The sequence below is a fragment of the Saccopteryx leptura genome, chromosome 7 (genome assembly GCF_036850995.1).
Source record: "Saccopteryx leptura isolate mSacLep1 chromosome 7, mSacLep1_pri_phased_curated, whole genome shotgun sequence".
Lineage (NCBI taxonomy): Eukaryota > Metazoa > Chordata > Mammalia > Chiroptera > Emballonuridae > Saccopteryx > Saccopteryx leptura.
The window spans coordinates 33,378,200-33,397,667 of record NC_089509.1 but is presented as its reverse complement, the minus strand read 5'-3'; the positions used below and the strand labels follow the sequence as shown (position 1 = coordinate 33,397,667).

Genomic DNA, 19,468 nt, shown 5'->3' with positions numbered 1-19,468 from the left:
TCAGGTCTGCTAGTAAGTCAGAACAAAGACGCCCGGGAAGGGGGCCCACAGCACTCCTTTCCTGTTTTTTCTGCCTGGCCCAGATTTCCTCCCCATATGCCTTTCTTTTTGTTTATCTTATTTAGGATTTCCTGTCCCGGCCCTGGGTTTGCCAGTGATGCCCATAGGATACTGAGCCTGGTTGGTGGGCTACCCCAGAAGAGCTTGCTGGTCCCTGCAGTACGTATCACCATCAAAGCACGAAGTCAAGCCTTTTGCAGTGGAGCCCCACAACACCAGGAAGAAGGATAGATTCTTCCAGATGCATCTAGCAAAATGTATCCCTACGTGCGCTGCTGTTAGAACTGAGACAGACAGAAGCTCATCTAATGCAATAGAATAGATCACTATATGTGAGCATGTAAGAAGAGCTCTGAGTTAGACCCATGTGTAAGTCATCACCTCCAATCAATTCCTTGGATGGATGTTGGTTGGGGCATGGAGTGCAGCAACCCTTCAAGGGCTTCCTTCTATATATAGCCCAGGAGAGTACCCACCCACCAGCCTAACCCTGGAAATGCCCACTGACAGCAATATTCCAAATTAAAGCATAGCTAAATAGTTATACTATTAGTTTAAAACTCATAAATCAGAGGAAATGCCTGGGACAAAACCCAAGACACATGAATTCCAGACCACTGCTCTACAAATAAGTCACCTTCTCAAGTGACTCATTCATCACCTTTACTTCAAAACGAAATTCACTGCCCAATGGGATGCTCACACACCCCTAGAGGCCATAGGAATTGATAAACCCCTGTGGAAAGCAACAGGATAATATTTAATATGCCCAATTAAAATGTTCCCAGAATTGGGTCCAGTATATCCACTTCTGGAAAACATCCTTTAAAATAACTCCGGAAAGAAAACAGCTCTGTGCATGAGGATGTTCACGAGACCATCACCCAGAGCAAGGGCAATGAGGTCTGAACGACCAACCATGCTGGGATGTCTAGCAAATTGTGAGTGGCCCAACAGACACTTAAGTCTCACTGAAAATTAGAATTGTGAAGATGCCATACAACATGGAAAGCCTTATATACCTAAGTAAACTTAGGTTAAAAGCCAAAAAAGGCAGAATTCTATGTCTTGGACAGACTTTTTAAAATGTTAAGTGTCAATCTAGGGAGGGAAAAGGAGGATATGAAAATCAAAATGGATAACGGAGGGTGATGAGATTTGGGCTGATTTTGTTGTTGCTGAGCTTCCACATTACCATCAGAGTGTTTTTGCCATTTACAAGGAGCAAAAAATCAATTTTGTGCCAATCCAGACAAACGGGGACATGAGCGGTGGTGGAGAAGAGAGTTTCTGCACAGACCCAACTCCTCCAAAGACTGTGTGGCCTTCACCGGCAAGGTGACCCGCCCCCCACAGATGCCAGGACAAAGCTATCTGTGAGCAACAAAGGCAGCGTTTCCTTGGTTCCCTAAAAAATAGTAGCCTCCCACCGCTAGTCCTCCTAACGGGTGCCTTGCTGTGCAGGGCAGCAGGACTTCATCAGACGGCAGCTGTGCTTTGGCAACGCATTTCCAGGACTAGCGGGCTCGTCATTGCTAGCATTAACAGCAGTATGGAGACAGAGGAAAATGGCAGATTTGATCTCTGCCTGAAAATTGAAAACCTGTGAGCCCGGGGTGGGGGTGGGGGGAGGCCGGCCTAAGCAGTGTAGCGCACAGAGGCCAGGGGTCCGTGGGCCTGCTGTCCTGTCCCCAGGCCAGCGGCACTGGGAGTAAGGCACCAGAGCAGCATTGTGACATTTCTCAGACAATGCTGCGGGTCACCTCTTGGTGTTCTCAATGTCACCTACTACAAACGCACCACAAACCCAAACTTCTGGCACTTGAATTCCAGGTCTCAGGGTGGGCTCCTGCTCTTAGGAGCCCCCAGCAGGTCCCAGCAGCCATCCTCCACGTCACAATACTGGAGGAAGAGAGGGCATGTCACATTCCTTCCCACATCTTTCCTCAACAATATTCAAAAGGCAATTCTGCAAAGCAGCTACCTAGATTGCAAAGTGACTGAAAATAAAAAAAAGCAAATTTTACATTTGTATCAAGGGAAGGATCAAATGGTCCCTCTACCTGAGGTTTGTTTCCATGGACATGGCTGGACACACACTCTCTTGCTTTTAAACTCCAACAAGACTATTTTCCTCTTTTCTTTGGACATTCAGCATGCCAGTCTACTTTTTTACTTGATTTCTACCATTAGATTATATACAGTTACTGAGGGCAGGGATCTTGTCTTATTTAGCCCATACAGTAAGTCCAAAATGCTTAGCACTGAGCTTAACACACAATGAGCCCTCAGTCAACACACCAAAATGGAACGGAAATTAAGTGCAACAGCAATCTGCATGCCAGGATCTTAATGTAAAAGCAACATGTCCAATGGAAAAATAATTCTAAGCCCTGGACAGGGGTCTCAAATGGATAAAGCATATAGTCTCTGCATGTGGAGGTCACGGGTTGGATCTCTGGCCAGGGCAGTAGGAGAAGCAATCAATGGTGCACAACTAAGTGGAACAATAAGTTGATGCTTCTCTCTCTCCTTTTACCACCCGTACCTTCATAGCAAATCAGTAGAAAAAAATTTTAATAATAATAATGCTAGCCAAAAATGCAAGTCACACGTGTAACTTTAAATTTTCTAATAGTCACATTAAAGTAAAAAGAAAAAACTCCTTTTATTAATGTTATTTAACCCAATATATCCAACATGTAATGAATATGAAAAAGATGAGATACATTATGTTTCTTTTTTTGTAGTAAGTCTTCAACCCAGTGTACATTTTATACTTCCTGCACCTCCTACTCTGTAGTAGCCACACTGCCAGGTGCTCAGCAGTCACACGAGGCCAGGGGCTGCCACTCTGGACAGTATTACAGCACGGCATCACACTGAAGCTCCAACACTCTACAGCTCTCAAAAACACGCCTTAAAGGAAACATTTTTCATAGGAATAAAGAACTCATTTAACAAGTTGTCCATTAATCTGTATGTTACATTTTTATACTTGTTTTTCATAGAACCAAGGAAGGATAAAAGAGATGTATTGTATATTTTCCCCTTTATAAGCTCTTTTGGATAAATATCTACACCAAAAAATATTGCTTCAAATATATCTTCAAGCCAATCTTTATCAAAAGCCATACTTATTAAGGAACATTTAACCAACACATGAACAAGCACTGTTACTAGAATATAGTACTTTGGGTGTTTTTCCCCACTTGTTTTAACAGAAAATTAGTAGGTTGTGTTGCTTGGTAATTATTATGGAAGAGCTAAACACTTCCCTTCTAAAGTCTACTTTTCACAAATATAAACAAACTATTAGTAGTTAGGAGAAGGTTTTATGCTATCTTGATGACATTAGTACCAGGGACCCAGACACCCAGCCCCTCCTCTTCTGGGCAGGTGAGTCTGCTCAGCTCAGAAGAGCGACCCAGCTGGCATCCCAGCACCACCTGGGTAGGGCGCCAGCACATTTCATCCCAACACTGAAACAGGCCAAAGTCCCGGGTAAGAGGCTCGAGTGGTCTTCCTGCTCTCCTCACCTCACCATTTCACCATCCTGTAACCCAAATTCTTCTGGACCTACAAACCAGCCCACATGGGCCTGAATCTGTAGATCCAGCCTAACTTATCCACTCAGCAGCATACAGAAAGGAGATTTAAATTTAAAAAAAAAAAAAAAAAAAAAAGCCCCTGGAAGACAGCCCAGAATGCCAGACCCTGCTGAGGTTGGCTTACCACCGAGGCAAGACACAGGAAGGAACTGACCGCCTCTCATGGCATCCTGCCCACCAGTACCCAGGACCAACAGAGGTCTGGACACTGACCAATCAGATTGACATTTGTTCCTCTCTGTGGGGCAGGGGGTGACTAGGAAAGCAAAATACAAGTGTCTTTCCCCAAAACTAATCCAAAATTTCTGATGTCAGATGGAGTTGTTATTTCCTCAGATTCCCAGATGAAATCAACAATCTCTGAGGAGTGAGGTACCAGACCGTTCGTTTGGAAAATCTATGACACAGCCTCCTCAGAGAGCAGCAGCGGAGTGGGGCTCTGCATTTCCTCCTGGGGCAGAAGGAGACACAGAAACGGGAGAGATCGCTCTGTGAGAGAGCCTGGGAAAGGAAGAGTCCCTGAGACTTGTCAATCCAAAATTTTGTAACCAAGATCTTTAAATAAAATGCTTCTAAAAGAATAATATCAATCTGGGGCTTTTCCAACCCTACCATACCTTGCAGTCAAGGAAGTTAAAGCAGATTATAGGGATGCTGGCGCTTTTCCTCCATCACATCTCCCTTCTGAAGTTTGTTCTTTTTTATGAGAAAAGAAAAAGAAACAAAAAGAACTACAAACCTCCTTCCTTAAGAAACTGTGTTGCACTGAATTCTGTTCTCACCTCTGTTTTCCTTTCAGCTCTGTGGGTTTATTGTCCAGTATTCACTAATTAAAAAGGTAATAAATACTAATACACATAGACACACCTAAAAGAATTGCTCTATCTGTAGTTGGTACCAGACTAACAAGAGTAGGTACTGAGCACGGAAGACAAATGAGTGATAGGTCTGCCTGCTTTCCTGAAGCTTAGGCAAGCAACTAAAGCAAGGGAAAGAAGCAGCAGGGGAAAACCCTATGAAGCATGAAGCTCTTTAAATAGTTTTTCTGGGCGACACTGCAATGCCAGCACTGGTTTATCAAAAAGATAACTGAGACGTGCCATGGCTCAGGGAGATGGACTGGAAGTCTTGATTAAGCTCCAGTTGCTGTTTCTACTGTCACAATGACTCTACCAAAGCCTCCCTCTCATTTCAAGAGGGAAATGTATAAACAGTTCTTTCTCTCCTCCCTTATAATTAATAGTACCTCGTATTCTGATGTGAGCAAACCTAACGTAGAATTTTTGAGGCAATTCTACAAGGGGTGGAATTTGGTTATTTAGCATTAAGGAATTGTTCATATTTTCATGTGATAATACTAGTGTGGTTTTAAGAGTTCTCATATTTTAGAAAGAGAAAGATTACAATTTAGGGATAAAATAATGTGAGATATGAGGGGTTTTTTTGTTTGTTTGTTTGTTTGTTTTTTGTATTTTTCTGAAGCTGGAAACGGGGAGAGACAGTCAGACAGACTCCCGCATGCGCCCCACCGGGATCCACCTGGCACGCCCACCAGGGGCCACGCTCTGCCCACCAGGGGGCGATGCTCTGCCCCTCCGGGGCTTCGCTCTGTTGTGACCAGAGCCACTCTAGTGCCTGGGGCAGAGGCCAAGTAGCCATCCCCAGCGCCCGGGCCATCTTTGCTCCAATGGAGCCTCGGCTGGCTGCGGGAGGGGAAGAGAGAGACAGAGAGGAAGGAGAGGGGGAGGGGTGGAGAAGCAGATGGGCGCCTCTCCTGTGTGCCCTGGCCGAGAATCGAACCCGGGACTTCTGCAAGCCAGGCCGACGCTCTAAGCCACCGGCCAGGGCGGGGATTTCTTTTTAAAACAACTCTGTGATTTGTGAAGGTTAGGAAAATATAGAAAAAATAAGATTGGCCAATTTACTGATGATGGTTAAAACCAGTTTATGGGTTATATTTTGTTATTCTTTCTACTTTAGTGTAATCTTGATATTTTATATAATAAATTTTTTAAATGAGTACCTAGTAATTAAGGGGAAGAGCTCTTTCTAGGGCATTTTGGGGGGGCACTATTTTATCCCTTCCCACCTCACCACTGCCCAGAGATACCATGGCGTTCAATGTCAGTGCCACGAAGGAAAGGGCGCACCCACCCTCCTTTTATTTCTTTAAGACTACAATCTTGGCCCCTTCTCTCTCTCTGCCTCAAGAGAGAGATTTACCTTTTGATCATCACCAAGAAACAACATCCTTTAGGATATTAAAACTGGTAAGAAATACACAATCCTATGGTGTACATTAAAAGTCTAAAGGCGCCTGACCAGGCGGTGGTGCAGTGGATAGAGCGTCGGACTGGGATGCGGAGGACCTAGGTTCGAGACCCCGAGGTCACCAGTTTGAGTGCGGGCTCATCTGGCTTGAGCAAAAAAAAAGCTTGCTAGCTTGGACCCAAGGTCGCTGGCTCGAACAAGGGGTTACTCGGTCTGCTGAAGGCCCGCAGTCAAGGCACATATGAGAAAGCAATCAATGAACAACTACGGTGTCACAACGAAAAACTGATGATTGATGCTTCTCATCTCTCTCCATTCCTGTCTGTCTGTCCCTATCTATCCCTCTCTCTGTCCCTGTAAAAAAAATAAAAATTAAAAAAATAAAAAGAAGAACTGAGAAGAAAGGGACATTTAGGGGAAAAAAGTCTAAAGGCATTGCGTCTATGGGTTAACAGCACATGACGAAGCATACACTCTCCGTAAGAATTAAATTTAGCCCAGTATGAAGGTCTAGATGCCTTATGAGACAAAGGCAGCGATTCCATGGGGTAAGCAGAGAAGTGAGAATACAAAACAGGAGACAATTCATCCCTCTCAAAACTATGCTCCCTCTCAAAAACTATGGATGCCTTAAAATCATCTCTATCCTTTTCCTCAGCAATCCCAATTCCAGAAATGTATTCTAACAAAATAATTGAGCAAGTGCACAAAAAAATATGGGCACTGATGTTTATAACAGAAAAGAAAAACCCAAATGTCTATAGGTAGGGAATGATTAAAGAAAATATTGATTAGACATATGATGAAATTACATGCAACCTTTAAAAATGCTGACATCTAAGGTATACTATAGGTTTCAAAATAGATTTTATAAAATCATATCTTTGTTTTAAAACAAAATGTATTGTTTTATGAATAGAAAAAGCCTGGCATAAACAATAATATGTTAACAATGGTGTTCTCCTAGCTCATAAAATTGAAAGGCATTTTTGCCCTCATGCTTTTAATTTAATTTAAATGGTTTAAGCTTTTTTTCCCAATAAGCATGGACTATATCAAGACCCCTATAAATACTATTACTTTTAAAACATAACAACAAACCCATGAAGATGCCCTAGTGGAAAAAAGTTACCAGAACTGGACAGACATCAAGGTGAAAATCGGAGCAAATAAAACCAGGCTCTGACATCTGACAGCCTAGAAAAGTCAGCAATCTTCCATCTCTTTCAAAAGACATCTTGTACTGAACAACTACTCTGTTCCAGGCACTGTTCCAGGCCTTGGAGATGGAAATAAATAAATAATAGGCCCCATTAGTCATCAGTCTAATTGGAGGAAAGGAAACACATACCCAAATAAATACAATACCAGGGAAATGCAGCCAAAAGTTGTGCATGGGCAAGGGGTTCGCAGAAAGAACTGTCCAACCTGGCCAGGGTGGGAGGAAAGAGGCTGGTCAGAACAGCTCAGGGGAAGCAGCTGAGGTGAGGTTCTAGAGCTGAATGGATGCTTGCCATGCAGGTCGGCTCTGAGAACCATCATCCTAGGCACATAGGGTGCAAGCAGCTGTTGGGAGAGGTATTAAGCAGCCTAAGCTTTTGAAGAAATGGCAGCACAGATGGGACATGGGACGAGGTTAGGAAAGTAACCATGCTGGAGGATGGAGGGACCTGAATGCCCCATGGGAGCATTGGAGGCCATCTGACAAAGACTCGTTCCTTGACCAAACTTAAGTCAGGCTCCTTTAAGAACCTCTTCTCAACTGGTCCTCAACCTCAGACTTTCAAGTCTGTCCTTGCATGGTCTAGTTTTAGCAAGAATCCTACTAAGGCAGTTTAGAGAAAGTCCCCCAATCCTTAATATCTCATCACCCTCAATACCTCAATACCAACATCTTGATACCTTGATATCTGGTCTGCCTTCAGCAAGAATCCACCAGCCCACCCTCGATGTCCTCTCCGGGTAACTGTCCACCAACTGATCCTCCAACCTGTCCCACTTGTATTTGTATTTGGAGTCCAGCCCGATTTCTCCCCTCCATTGTAATAGTGTTGACATTGATCACAACTGTCTTCCTTACGATTTTTACAAGTGTCAGAATAATTTTTTTTTATTTATTCATTTTAGAGAGGAGAGAGAAAGAAAGAAAGGGGGTTGAAACAGGAAGCCTCAACTCCCATATGTACCTTGACCAGACAAGCCCAGGGTTTTGAACTGGCGACCTCAGCATTCCAGGTCGACACTTTATCCACTGCGCCACCACAGGTCAAGCCAGAATAATTTTTTTCTTAATACAACCTGAGGGCACTGGGGAAGCTGTGCAGGGTCTGAGCTTTCACAAGATTAGTCAGACTGACAAGAGTACAGAGGAATAAACACTAGTGGGTCTTATAATAGCACACGTTTTCTGAATGCATGTTATACACGACATCATGCTCAGCACCCTACCTGCAGGATCTCCAATAAATGCCACGGCCCTAGGACATGAACAGTATTACCATCTGTTTCACAGGTCAGGAAACTGGAACTTAGTGTGGTTGAGCAACCTGTCCAAGTTCATACAGCCAAGAAGTCACAGAGATGGGAGTTCAGCTTGGGCAGTCTGACTTATATCCAGGTTTAGTGCTGGGGAGACATATCATAATGAATCTAAAACTCCATTTTCTCTCTGGCTCTCTGTAATATTTGCAAATTACTACAAACTCAACAACTCAGTTCTTACTAAAATGAACTTGAGTAATACACAGCAAAAGGGAGGAGCTTTCTTAGCCACAAATACAGGACTTCATAAAAAATCTAAGAGAAATAGTGAAATTAGATCTGCCAAGGAGCTACTTTTTTTTAATGCAAGAGAAACCATTAGGGAGTCGGTAGTTTTGTTATTGCTTCTTTAATAAGTAGACACAGGTGATAATTCTGAGGTGAGGCAGGGACAGAAGGGGACCCAATGGTGGAGCAGTTTTCCTGTTGTGAAGGGGTGTGGAGCTGAGAATGGAAAACATAGTCCTTAATTGAACAGGGGAGTTGGTGGAGCACAGGTGGCGGCAGAGGGAAATCCCCAGTGATACCCAAGTTATTTAAGGCAATTTAAAAACCAGCATTTATGGAGACCATTCCAGGCAGGAAACAGGAGAGACAGGAATGCTCAATAACCAAGATATACATACTAAGCACCTGTACAATTAATAGTAAGGGAGACAAAGACGTTAGAAACAGCTCCTGATCCTGAGAAGCTTATAATTTACATGAGGAGGGGACACACACACTCTCTCTCCCTATCTCCTATATATGATCATTGCAGATAACAGGAACAGCTGATATAGTCTATACATGATGAACTCTTCCCTCAAGGAAGGTTAGAAATTCTACAAGTAAGCTAAAGAGTGGCTATTCCAAGCATGAAAATGGGGTGAACAAATGCCTAAGAAATGAGGATGGGCCCTGGCTGGTTGGCTCAGTGGTAGAATGTCCGCCTGGCGTTCAGGAGTCCCGGGTTCGATTCCCAGCTAGGGCACACAGGAGAAGCGTCCGTCTGCTTCTCCACCCCTCCCCCTCTCCTTCCTCTCTGTTCTCTCTTCCCCTCCCACAGCCAAGGCTCCATTGGAGCAAAGTTGGCCCAGGCGCTGAGGATGGCTCTGTGGCCTCCGCCTCAGGCGCTAGAATGGCTCTGGATGCAACAGAGCAACGCCCCAGATGGGCAGAGCATCGCCCCCTGGTGGGCATGCCAGGTGGATCCCGGTCGGGCACATGTGGGAGTCTGTCTGACTGCCTCCCTGTTTCCAACTTCAGAAAAATACAAAAAAAAAAAAAGAGAAAGAAAAAAGAAATGAGGATGTACAGTGTTTTCAGGGGATAGTCAGTTAAGGGCAATAATTTAGGGGGACAAAGATAATTCTGAGGATGGGGAAATGATGAGGGAAACAGGAAACATGGGAGATAATTAGCATGTATTAGCATTTTCTCTGTGCCAGATTCTGTTTTGACCACTTCATTTCATTTCATTTCATTTCATTTCATTTCATCCTAATGACCCTTTGATAAGTACTTATCCCACTTTACATGAACAAACTGAGGCCCATAGAAATTAGCAACTTTTAAAAAGTCCTATAGCCAGCTAGTGAAGCCACATTCAGTTCTGTCTGATGCTCCATTCATCTCAGGAGCACCAGTTGCCTGCGCACCGCAGTGAGTAGCCTCCACTGCAACAGCCAGACGACGGCTACTCTCTTGTGTTCATTCATCCCAGGGTCACAGAGGCTATATTTACAGAAAACCACTAATCCAGTTTCAGGTAATATAGACACCTCTGCATTTAGAGCACAGAGAAATAAAGAACTGATATATCTCACCACTAATAAACATCGTTAATATTCACATAGACAAAGTGACTGAATAAACTCTAAACCAGGGGTCCCCAAACTTTTTACACAGGGGGCCAGTGCACTGTCCCTCAGACCGTTGGAGGGCCGGACTATAAAAAAACTATGAACAAATCCCTGTGCACACTACACATATCTTATTTTAAAGTAAAAAAACAAAATGGGAATGAATACAATATTTAAAATAGAGAACAAGTAAATTTAAATCAACAAATTGACCAGTACTTCAGTGGGAACTATGCTCCTCTCACTGACCACCAATGAAAGAGGTGCCCCTTCCGGGTGTGCGGTGGGGCCGGATAAATGGCCTCAGGGGGCCGCATGCGGCCCGCGGGCCGTAGTTTGGGGACCCCTGCTCTAAACAAACTGCAGTATACCCACTAATGGAACACCACTAAGCAGTAAAAAGGAATGAACTGTTGATCCATGCAACAACATAAATCTGAGTTAATTAAGTAAAAGAAACCAGATCCAAAAAGATACTTAGTACATGATTCCATTTTTATGGCAATCTGGAAAAGGCAGAATTATAGAGGAAAAACAGATTAAGCGGTTGTCAGGAGTTAAAAAAAAAGGGTGGAAGTTTGACTATGAAGGGGTGGAATAAGCAAGAGGAGTGAGGAAACTGTTTCATATTTTGATTATCGTGGTATGTGACAGGCAGAATAATGGCCCCAAAACATGTTCACTCTAATCCCTAGAAATCTGTGAATAAAGGAACATTTAAAGGTAAAAGAGACTTTGCAGATGGAATTGTTTGTTAATCGGCTGATCTTAAAATAAAGAAATTATCCCAGATTATTAGAGTGGTCTCAATTAATCACACGGACCCTTAAAAGCAGAAGGAGGGAGGCAGAACAGTCACTGAGAAAGACATGATGTGGAAACAGAGGCAGGGAAGTCAAAGCAAAGAGGGACTCATCCACTGCTGGCTGGTAAGTTGTAGAAACTGGTTAGGACCAGAGAGGGGCCTCTAGAGGTCGAGAACGGCCCAGGGCAACAGCATGGAATTGGGGACCTCAGTCCTACAAACCTCGGAGAATTGGCTTCTGCCATCAACCTGAATGAGCAAATATGGCTTCTCCCTAGAATCTACAGAAACATAGCCCGGCCAACACCATTTTGGTTTTTAGAGTTATAAGACTGTAAACCGAGAAACCAATTGACCTGATGGACTTCAGAAATATGAAAACCATAGATAACAAATGTATGTTGTTTTAAGCCTCAGATATGTGGTAATTTGTTACTGCAGCAACAGAATATTAATACAGCATAAGTACATAACTGAGGAGCCCTGAGGAGCCACTGCGCCACCTCACCCGCAGGTGTTGTAAAGTACCAAAAGCTACAGAATCAATATTAATATTTTAAAAGGCTTGAAGAACATTTTATTAATTTGGGTTAAGGTGTGCAGAGAAATTTTGTGAATAATCTCTGTACTGTGTGATTGGCATAGTCAGGATGGCCATTGGCATTGTATTGTAAATGCAAAGGGGAGGAAAACATGGATTCCCAGACATTCCACCACACCTGTGGGGAAAGGGGTGAATGGCTAGCCAGGTGCAGGGAGAGAAAAGCCAAAATAAACCTTTTCTTATAGCAATGAGCCATTTGCAGGCATTTGTCCCCATGAAACTACCTCTCCTATGTAAATGCATGTAGTTAATGTGTGTGACTCTGGACAGAGAGATGGCGGATAAACATTAGAATATAGGAATGCCTTTTAATATGTAAAGAGACATCTTTCTACCATTGTGTTGACTTGTAATTTTTGTTTTCTCCAAAATGATGTATGGCTTGCAAATTAAACATAGTCCTATCATGTTAAAGTGCATATGACTATAACCAATAGTGGTAAAGGGCACCTAATTACAATTTTTGCTTCTGTACTTCCCGCTTGCAAAACTATAAAAACTAGGTAAAACAAAGAGCCGGCGCACTCTCCCTCAGATTTCTGTCGGAGTTGCCGCCGCTTGGCCAAGCTAGACAATAAAGCTTTAATGTGGAATCGACAGATTTGTTTGTGTCTTCAATGTTTCAAGTCCCTCCAGATTAGGCTTAACAATAACTACATATTTGTCAAACCCCCTTACAAACTATACACTAAAAGAAAAAGAGAGAGATTTCACTGTGTAAAACGTTACAAAGAAAAACACTTTAGCCCTGGCCGGTTGGCTCAGCGGTAGAGCGTCGGCCTAGCGTGCGGAGGACCCGGGTTCGATTCCCGGCCAGGGCACACAGGAGAAGCGCCCATTTGCTTCTTCACCCCTCCACTGCGCTTTCCTCTCTGTCTCTCTCTTCCCCTCCCGCAGCCAAGGCTCCATTGGAGCAAAAATGGCCCGGGCGCTGGGGATGGCTCTGTGGCCTCTGCCTCAGGCGCTAGAGTGGCTCTGGTCGCAACATGGCTACGCCCAGGATGGGCAGAGCATCGCCCCCTGGTGGGCAGAGCGTCGCCCCTGGTGGGCGTGCCGGGTGGATCCCGGTCGGGCGCATGCAGGAGTCTGTCTGACTGTCTCTCCCTGTTTCCAGCTTCAGAAAAATGAAAAAAAGAAAAAAGAAAAAAAAAAGAAAAACACTTTAATATTCTTGCTTTTAAAGACCATTACTGTGGATAAAAAAAAAAGTTCTAGCCATATTTCTTCACTTCTTCAGTCCTTAATCACTGCAATGATAGCTTTGGTCTCTGTCTGGCTCCTGCCTCCCTCGCCCATCCAATGCCCAGAACTAATCCAAGCTCCTGCAGACTGAGGCACTGAGGCTACCTTCCACACCATTCATCATCAAAGGGTTTGTGGCTGATGTTATGCTTTGGCTCTCAAATGGGCTGGAATTCAGATGGCCTCAGGAGGAAGCACCTATCTTTAACAAGACCTGCTTTCATAGGACTTTGAACCAGAGAATAAAAGAAAAGCCCAAAACTGAAATGTGAAAGTCCATTCTCTTTCTTCTTCTTCTTCTTTTTTAGGTGAGAGGAGGGGAGATAGTGAGGCAGACTCCCGCATGTGCCCCACCCAGCACCCTGTCTTGGGCCAATGCTCAGGTACCAAGCTATTTTTAGTGCCTGAGGCTGATGTGCTCCAACTGAGCAATCCTTAACACCCAAGCCACACTCGAATCAATTGAGCCACTGGCTGCAGAAGAGGAAGAGGAAAAGAAGGAGAAGAGTGAGGGGGGAGAAGCAGATGGTTGCTTCTATGTGCCCTGACTGGGAATCAAACCCAGGACACCCATACACCAAGCTGACAATCCACTGAGCCATCGGCCAGGGCAGTGAAAGTCCATTTCAAAGAACCTTACAGGAAACTCTCCAGGACAGTTTCCATCAACACAGATGTAACAAAACCAACAGGCAGAGCCCAAAGTAATGGATGACTCAGCAGGATTTTTAGCAGATAATGAAGGAGTACTCTGAGAAATGCTGTAAATCCCATCTATTTCTCTGGAGAATTGATGTGGACTCTCTTTGCAAATCACTAGGCCACCACCAGCCTCTACTTCTAATGCAACACCAGTGTCATTAGGTTTCCTGATGTGTCACCAAGCCCAGGTAGTTCTCTGCGAGTGTTTTACAGCACTGTAAGTACAGTGTATGCTGTACTACCTGGCCTGCTCAAAGGGACAGCACTTCTCTTTAACATTGCTTCTTAACTACTTCCCGAGCCTGCAGCCAATTCAAAGCCAATAAAATAAGTTAAATACACCAAAGTAAAGCTGTCTATACTCAACAAAATCAATAAATATTTATTAAGTGTCATCTATGAAGAAGTCCCTGGGAAGTACAAAGAAGCAAAACATGGAAGGTCCTTGTCTCTCTCTGCACATGGCTTACAATGCCATTAGACAAACAATCAAAACTAGTAATAATCTAAGGCAAAAGATTATGTGATCATATACAAAATAAATGCTACAGGAGTTCAAAGTGGGGAGAGATAGTGACTGGAGAAATCAAGGAAAGAAAGAAAGCTTTTGCATAGGAGATGGAAAAAGGTACAAAAATGGAGATGATTCCTCAAAGGCAGGACATTGTCTCAAAAAAATAAATATAAAAAATCCACCTGCAAAATCTCCCTGTTAGCATACATTTCCATAAGATTTGAACATGACTTTAAAGAGAAAAAAAAATTACCCAGGTTTCAAAAACAATAAGAATTTCTATGATTCTGAATTTGGACTAACAGCTAACTCTACAGAAATTCATTCTTTACTGGTCTCCATTGGGGGTGACATTTCTGGATGATCCTAGGCTTCTTTGGTCATCCCCATAATTTGCACCCCTGCAAGCAAGGAAAGGAGTACCAACCACGGGTAGTCTCTACCTGAAGCTGAACCATGGGGGCTGGTTCCAACTGAACTGACTGGGGAGTCATTCTATTCAGTGTACAAAGTATGTACTGTCATACAGTACTGGTCACCAGTATTAATTAGGAACAGGAGGGGTTCTAGCACATGCCAGCCAAAGTCCCAACACCCTCAGCATCTGGCAGTTTCTGTTCTGTGCCTGTGCTCATCAAAAGATGTGTGTAAAAGGATGTTCAGCCTGACCAGGCGGTGGCACAGTAGATAAGAGTGTTGGACTGGAACACAGAGGACCAAGGTTCAAAACCTGGAGGTCACCAGCTTTAGCACGGACTCAACCGGCTTGAGCATGGGATCATAGACATAACCCTGTGGTCGCTGGCTTGAAGTCCAGAGTCACTGGCTTGAGCCCAAGATCGCTGGCTTGAGCAAGGGGTCACACGCTCTGCTGTAGCCCCCAGTCAAGGCACATATGAGAAAGCAATCAATGAACAACTAAGGAGCTGCAACGAAGAACTGATGCTTCTCATCTCTCTCCCTTCCTGCCTGTACCTATCTATCCGTCTCTCTGTCTCTGTCACAAAAAAAAATAAAAATTAAAAATGAATGTTCATATTAGCCCAAAACTGGAAACTACCCAGGGATCTACCAGCAGTTAATGGACAACTAATCTGCTCTATTCATATAATGGGATACTACAGAACAGTGAGTATAAACAAACTGCTGCCACATGCCACACACGAATAAATTTAATAAGCATGTCGAGGGCAAGAAGCCACACACAGAAGTGAAAATACTATTTGGTTTTATGTATATAAAGTTTGCCTGACCTGTGGTGGTGCAGTGGATAGAGCATTGACCTGGAATGCTGAAGTTGCTAGCTCAAAACCCCAGATTTGCCCAGTAAAGGCACCTAAAAAAAGCAACTATGAGTTGGTACTTCCTACCTCCCCCGCCCCACTTTCTCTCTCTCTCTCTCTTCTAAAATCAGCAAATAAAGTCTTTAAAAATAAATAAATATGTATATAAAGTTAAAAAACAAAAGTAATATATGGCATTTGAAGTCAGAATAATGGTTACCCTAAAGCAGGAGGAATGAGTGACGAGGAACATGAGGGGGACTTCTAGAGTCCTGAAAATATTTTTTTCTAAGTTTGAGAGGTGATTACAAGGGAATGTTTCCTCTATAAAAACTCATCAAACAGCCCTGGCCAGTTGGCTCAGTGGTAGAATATCGGTCCAGCATGTGGAAGTCCCAGGTTCAATTCCCAGTCAGGGCACACAGTTGAAGCACCCATCTGCTTCTCCACCCCTCCCCCTCTCCTTCCTCTCTGTCTCTCTCTTCCCCTCCCACAGCCGAGGCTCCACTGGAGCAAAGTTGGCCCGGGCACTGAGGATGGTTCCATGACCTCCACCTCAGGTGCTAAAATGGTTCCGGTTGCAACGAAGCATTGCCCCCTAGTGTGTATGACAGGTGAATCCAGTCAGGCGCATGTGGCAGTCTGTCTCTCTGCCTCCCTGCTTCTCACTTCAGAAAAATACAAAAAAGAAAAAAGAAAGTTCATCAAACTGTATTACTATAGTAACATCTTTCTATATGAATGCTTTATTTCAATAAGAATATATCTTAAAACAAACTGTTGTATTAAAGGATTATAGTAAAATCAGCAAAAATTTAACTACAGTTGGAGAGCTACGTATATATTCATATACACAATTCTTTGTTTAAAGTACTTATTTTGTATGGTGACCATTTTCATGGTAAAATTGATTTTATATAATTTGTTTTAATTGATTTGGTTAATAACATATATATTTAGATGGGAAATGTATAGTCATAGTGATATTAAAGAAAGATAACCCTAAAATTAAAGCACTCTGCCTGCACACGGATCTAAGAGGATGATAAACAGGATGGGGCAAAACTAGGTTTATATAAATAGTTGTTCATATGGAAAATAATACAATAATCAATAAATAATAATACAAGAATAAATCTGTGTAAGGGGTACTCACAACTGTAAACTTACTTTTGCCCCACCCTGTATCACTCCACTTTGTTAGTCTTGGTCTATTGCTCTGAAAAGACAGAGAAAGAGAAGGAAGAGGAGAAGGAAAAACTTCTCCAGCCTGTTCTTGAAAACCTCTGAGAAAAAAGTTAAAAATAGGGTCACCAGAACATGTTCTAGTGCTGCACAATTGTTTTTTTCTTAAATGTTACAAGACAAGGGACAGGACTAGATGTGCCCAGTAACTCCCACTCTAAGCCCAGACTGAGGGCTGATCCAGACTGAGAGGTGTAACCCACACAACTGACTCTTTGCTCCCAAGCACTGGCCACAGATATATCACCATACCACATCTGCCATTAATTACAGAATTTTCCTCCTCATCAATAGTTGTAGCATACATCTCTTCTGTTTAACTCCAAGAGAGAAAACTCCTTTCCAACCCTCACAGGTCGGCTCTCAGAAAGAACGCCCATCCACACAGCATTTAGAAGTCACGGTTTCCTGGTGACTGTGAAAATGGGGGAGGGAGAAAGGTCGTCCCCAGGAGCTGCCTTTCTAAGGGTACAAACTGAAGCCCAGATGCCAAGGGCACAGCTTTGCCTCGGTTCCCCTCTCGAGTAGAGTGCCCAGCCTATTGGCACATTTATCACCTGCTCGTCCCCAGGGGCCCTTGGCTGCGGCACAACCTTGGCGAAGATGCTGGAGACTGCCTGGGCCAACAAACGTCGGCCTCTGGTTTGAGAAAGACCCGGCAGACTCTGGCAGAGACCCTCCGCAAACTGTCACCTGTCCATCACTTGACCTAAATACACCAGCCACTCGGGGAATGGGAGGGAGAGGGTTGGTCGGAGCATGCTCAGTGATCGGGATGACATCACTTGATCAATGCTAGGGACGGGAAGGCTGCATCAGCAGCCTCGAGCGGGTTGCCAGGAACGTGTCAGCGGGGATCGGGAGGCTCCCATTAAATCGGTCGCTCCCCACGCTGCTCGCATACAAAGAGGGCATCACCAGCCTCACACGCCGGGGACAGAGGAAGGAGGGACGAGCGGGGGAGGGGTCAAGGCTCGTTTATTTCAGATGATATATTCCTTTAAATACTAAAACCTCAAGGTGTTCCCTCCCCCCACCAGCAGCCCCAGCGGGGATGGGGAGCGGAGGGGGTGCAGGGAAAGGTGAGAAGGTGGTAGATCAAGAGGGAGGGGGGCTTCAGACCCACAAAGTAACTTATGCTCTTTGCACAGCGGGGCTACCGGGCTGCGCTCTCGGCCCCCTCGCCCCACCTATGCGGGAGCACAGCCTCCTTGCCAGTGAGCACGAAGCACACCCGAGGGTTTGCGGACACGAGGTGGGGGAGTCGCCCACTAGGGAGGGATCGGACCCGGCTCCACTTCCCCAGGCAGCCTGGGTTGAGAAGAAGCAGGAAACACGCCAGCCCTCCGGGGACACCGAGGCCCCCGGTGCCCCGCACCCTCTGCCTGCAGCGTGCAGAGCGAGGTGAGACGCCGGGGAGAGCAGCGTCTACACGGCCGTGGGAGCTCCGAGGCAAGGCTCCGGGTTTTCCAGTACCTTTTTTCCTCCCTTTTTTTTTTTTTTTTTTTGCTAAGATTGTGAGAAAAAGCAAAGTGTTCGATAAAGAGAACTGATCCCTGAAATCATTTGTGGGTCTGCAGAGCTCACGCTTTCAGGGCAGCCTGGGCACCCCGGCCTGAGGGTAACCTGAACACACTACTCACGCGGCACGAACAGGGTGGGTGGGGAACAAAAGGCCCACCCAGGCCCCCACCCGCGAACAATGGCGGCGCGGAAACCTCCCTCGCCCCCACCCCCAGCCTCGCCGCCCCGGGCCCGCCCCGCCGCCCGCAGGACCCTCCGCCCGCCGGGGACGGAGCTGTGAGAAAGGAGCGGAGGGGGGGCACTCCCGTCGGGTCCCCCCGGGAAAGCGCCCCGCGGAGACGTCCGAAGGGGCGGCCCGAGCATCTCCGCTCGGTCCGGGGCGTCGGGCTGCGGCGCGAAGCAGGAGGGTTGGTCCGCCGCCCCGGCCACTTACCCCGATAACCACGGTCTCATCGCCTTTAAATTTGGGGATGAATTTGTCCCCGCGGAGGATCTCGGCCTCGTTGAGGGGCCGGAACCGGCACATCACTTTAATGCTGCATTCAGCGGGGTCCGCCATCTCGGCCGGCCGCAGGGAGGGGGCGCGGAGCGGGGTGGGGGCCGGGCGCGGCGGGAGAGGAGGCCGCGGGCCGCGCCGCCCGCAGCGAGGCCGCCCCCAGCAGCCTCCACGGAGCTTCTCAGCAGGTCATCGCGAGTCGGAGGATGGGCAGCTCCGGCCGCTCCGACACCGGGTGGGGGGGCAGTCTATCAGCCTTCGGCCTCGCCGGCTGCAGACCTACCCGCCCTGGCCCTGCCCCGGCCCTGCGCCGCGACCCGGGCCCACCTGCCCGCGACCCAGCGGCCGGCGGCCCAGGCGATGCGCTGGGAGCGAGCCTCACCCGGCTCAGACCTCCCGGGCTCCTGCGCGCCCAGCCATCCTGCATCAGCACCAGCGCGCTCTCGGGCCCGCCCCTCGGCCCGCGGGCCCGCCCTCCCTGGCCCGCCGGGGGCAGCACGTCACTGCAGAGATCCGCCCGGACTCCGAGAGCGGAGCATCCTGGGACTTGTAGTCCCTCCACCTGCAGGTGGAAGGACAAGGAAGCTGGGAGTAGGCTTTCGGGGACAGCGGTGGCGCCCTGGGGGCGACCTCCATGAGCCTGCGGGTCTGGTCTGGATGCCCTAGTCAAGAAGAGGATGGAGGTCATATTCAATACTCCCGGTTAAACTCTCTGCAAATTACCAG

General features: G+C 46.0%; 1 protein-coding gene across 1 annotated transcript in view; it reads right to left on the bottom strand.

Annotated features, from left to right (window-relative positions):
• KIF5C (kinesin family member 5C) overlaps nucleotides 1–19,161 on the bottom strand; it is a 163,410-nt gene extending 144,249 nt beyond the window's left edge. Inside the window, exon 1 of the mRNA XM_066345085.1 lies at nucleotides 18,680–19,161. Within this exon, the coding sequence (XP_066201182.1) occupies nucleotides 18,680–18,805 (126 nt within the window). The 5' untranslated portion in view covers nucleotides 18,806–19,161. The remainder of the gene's footprint in view (nucleotides 1–18,679) is intronic.
• Between the last annotated feature and the right edge of the window lie 307 nt (nucleotides 19,162–19,468).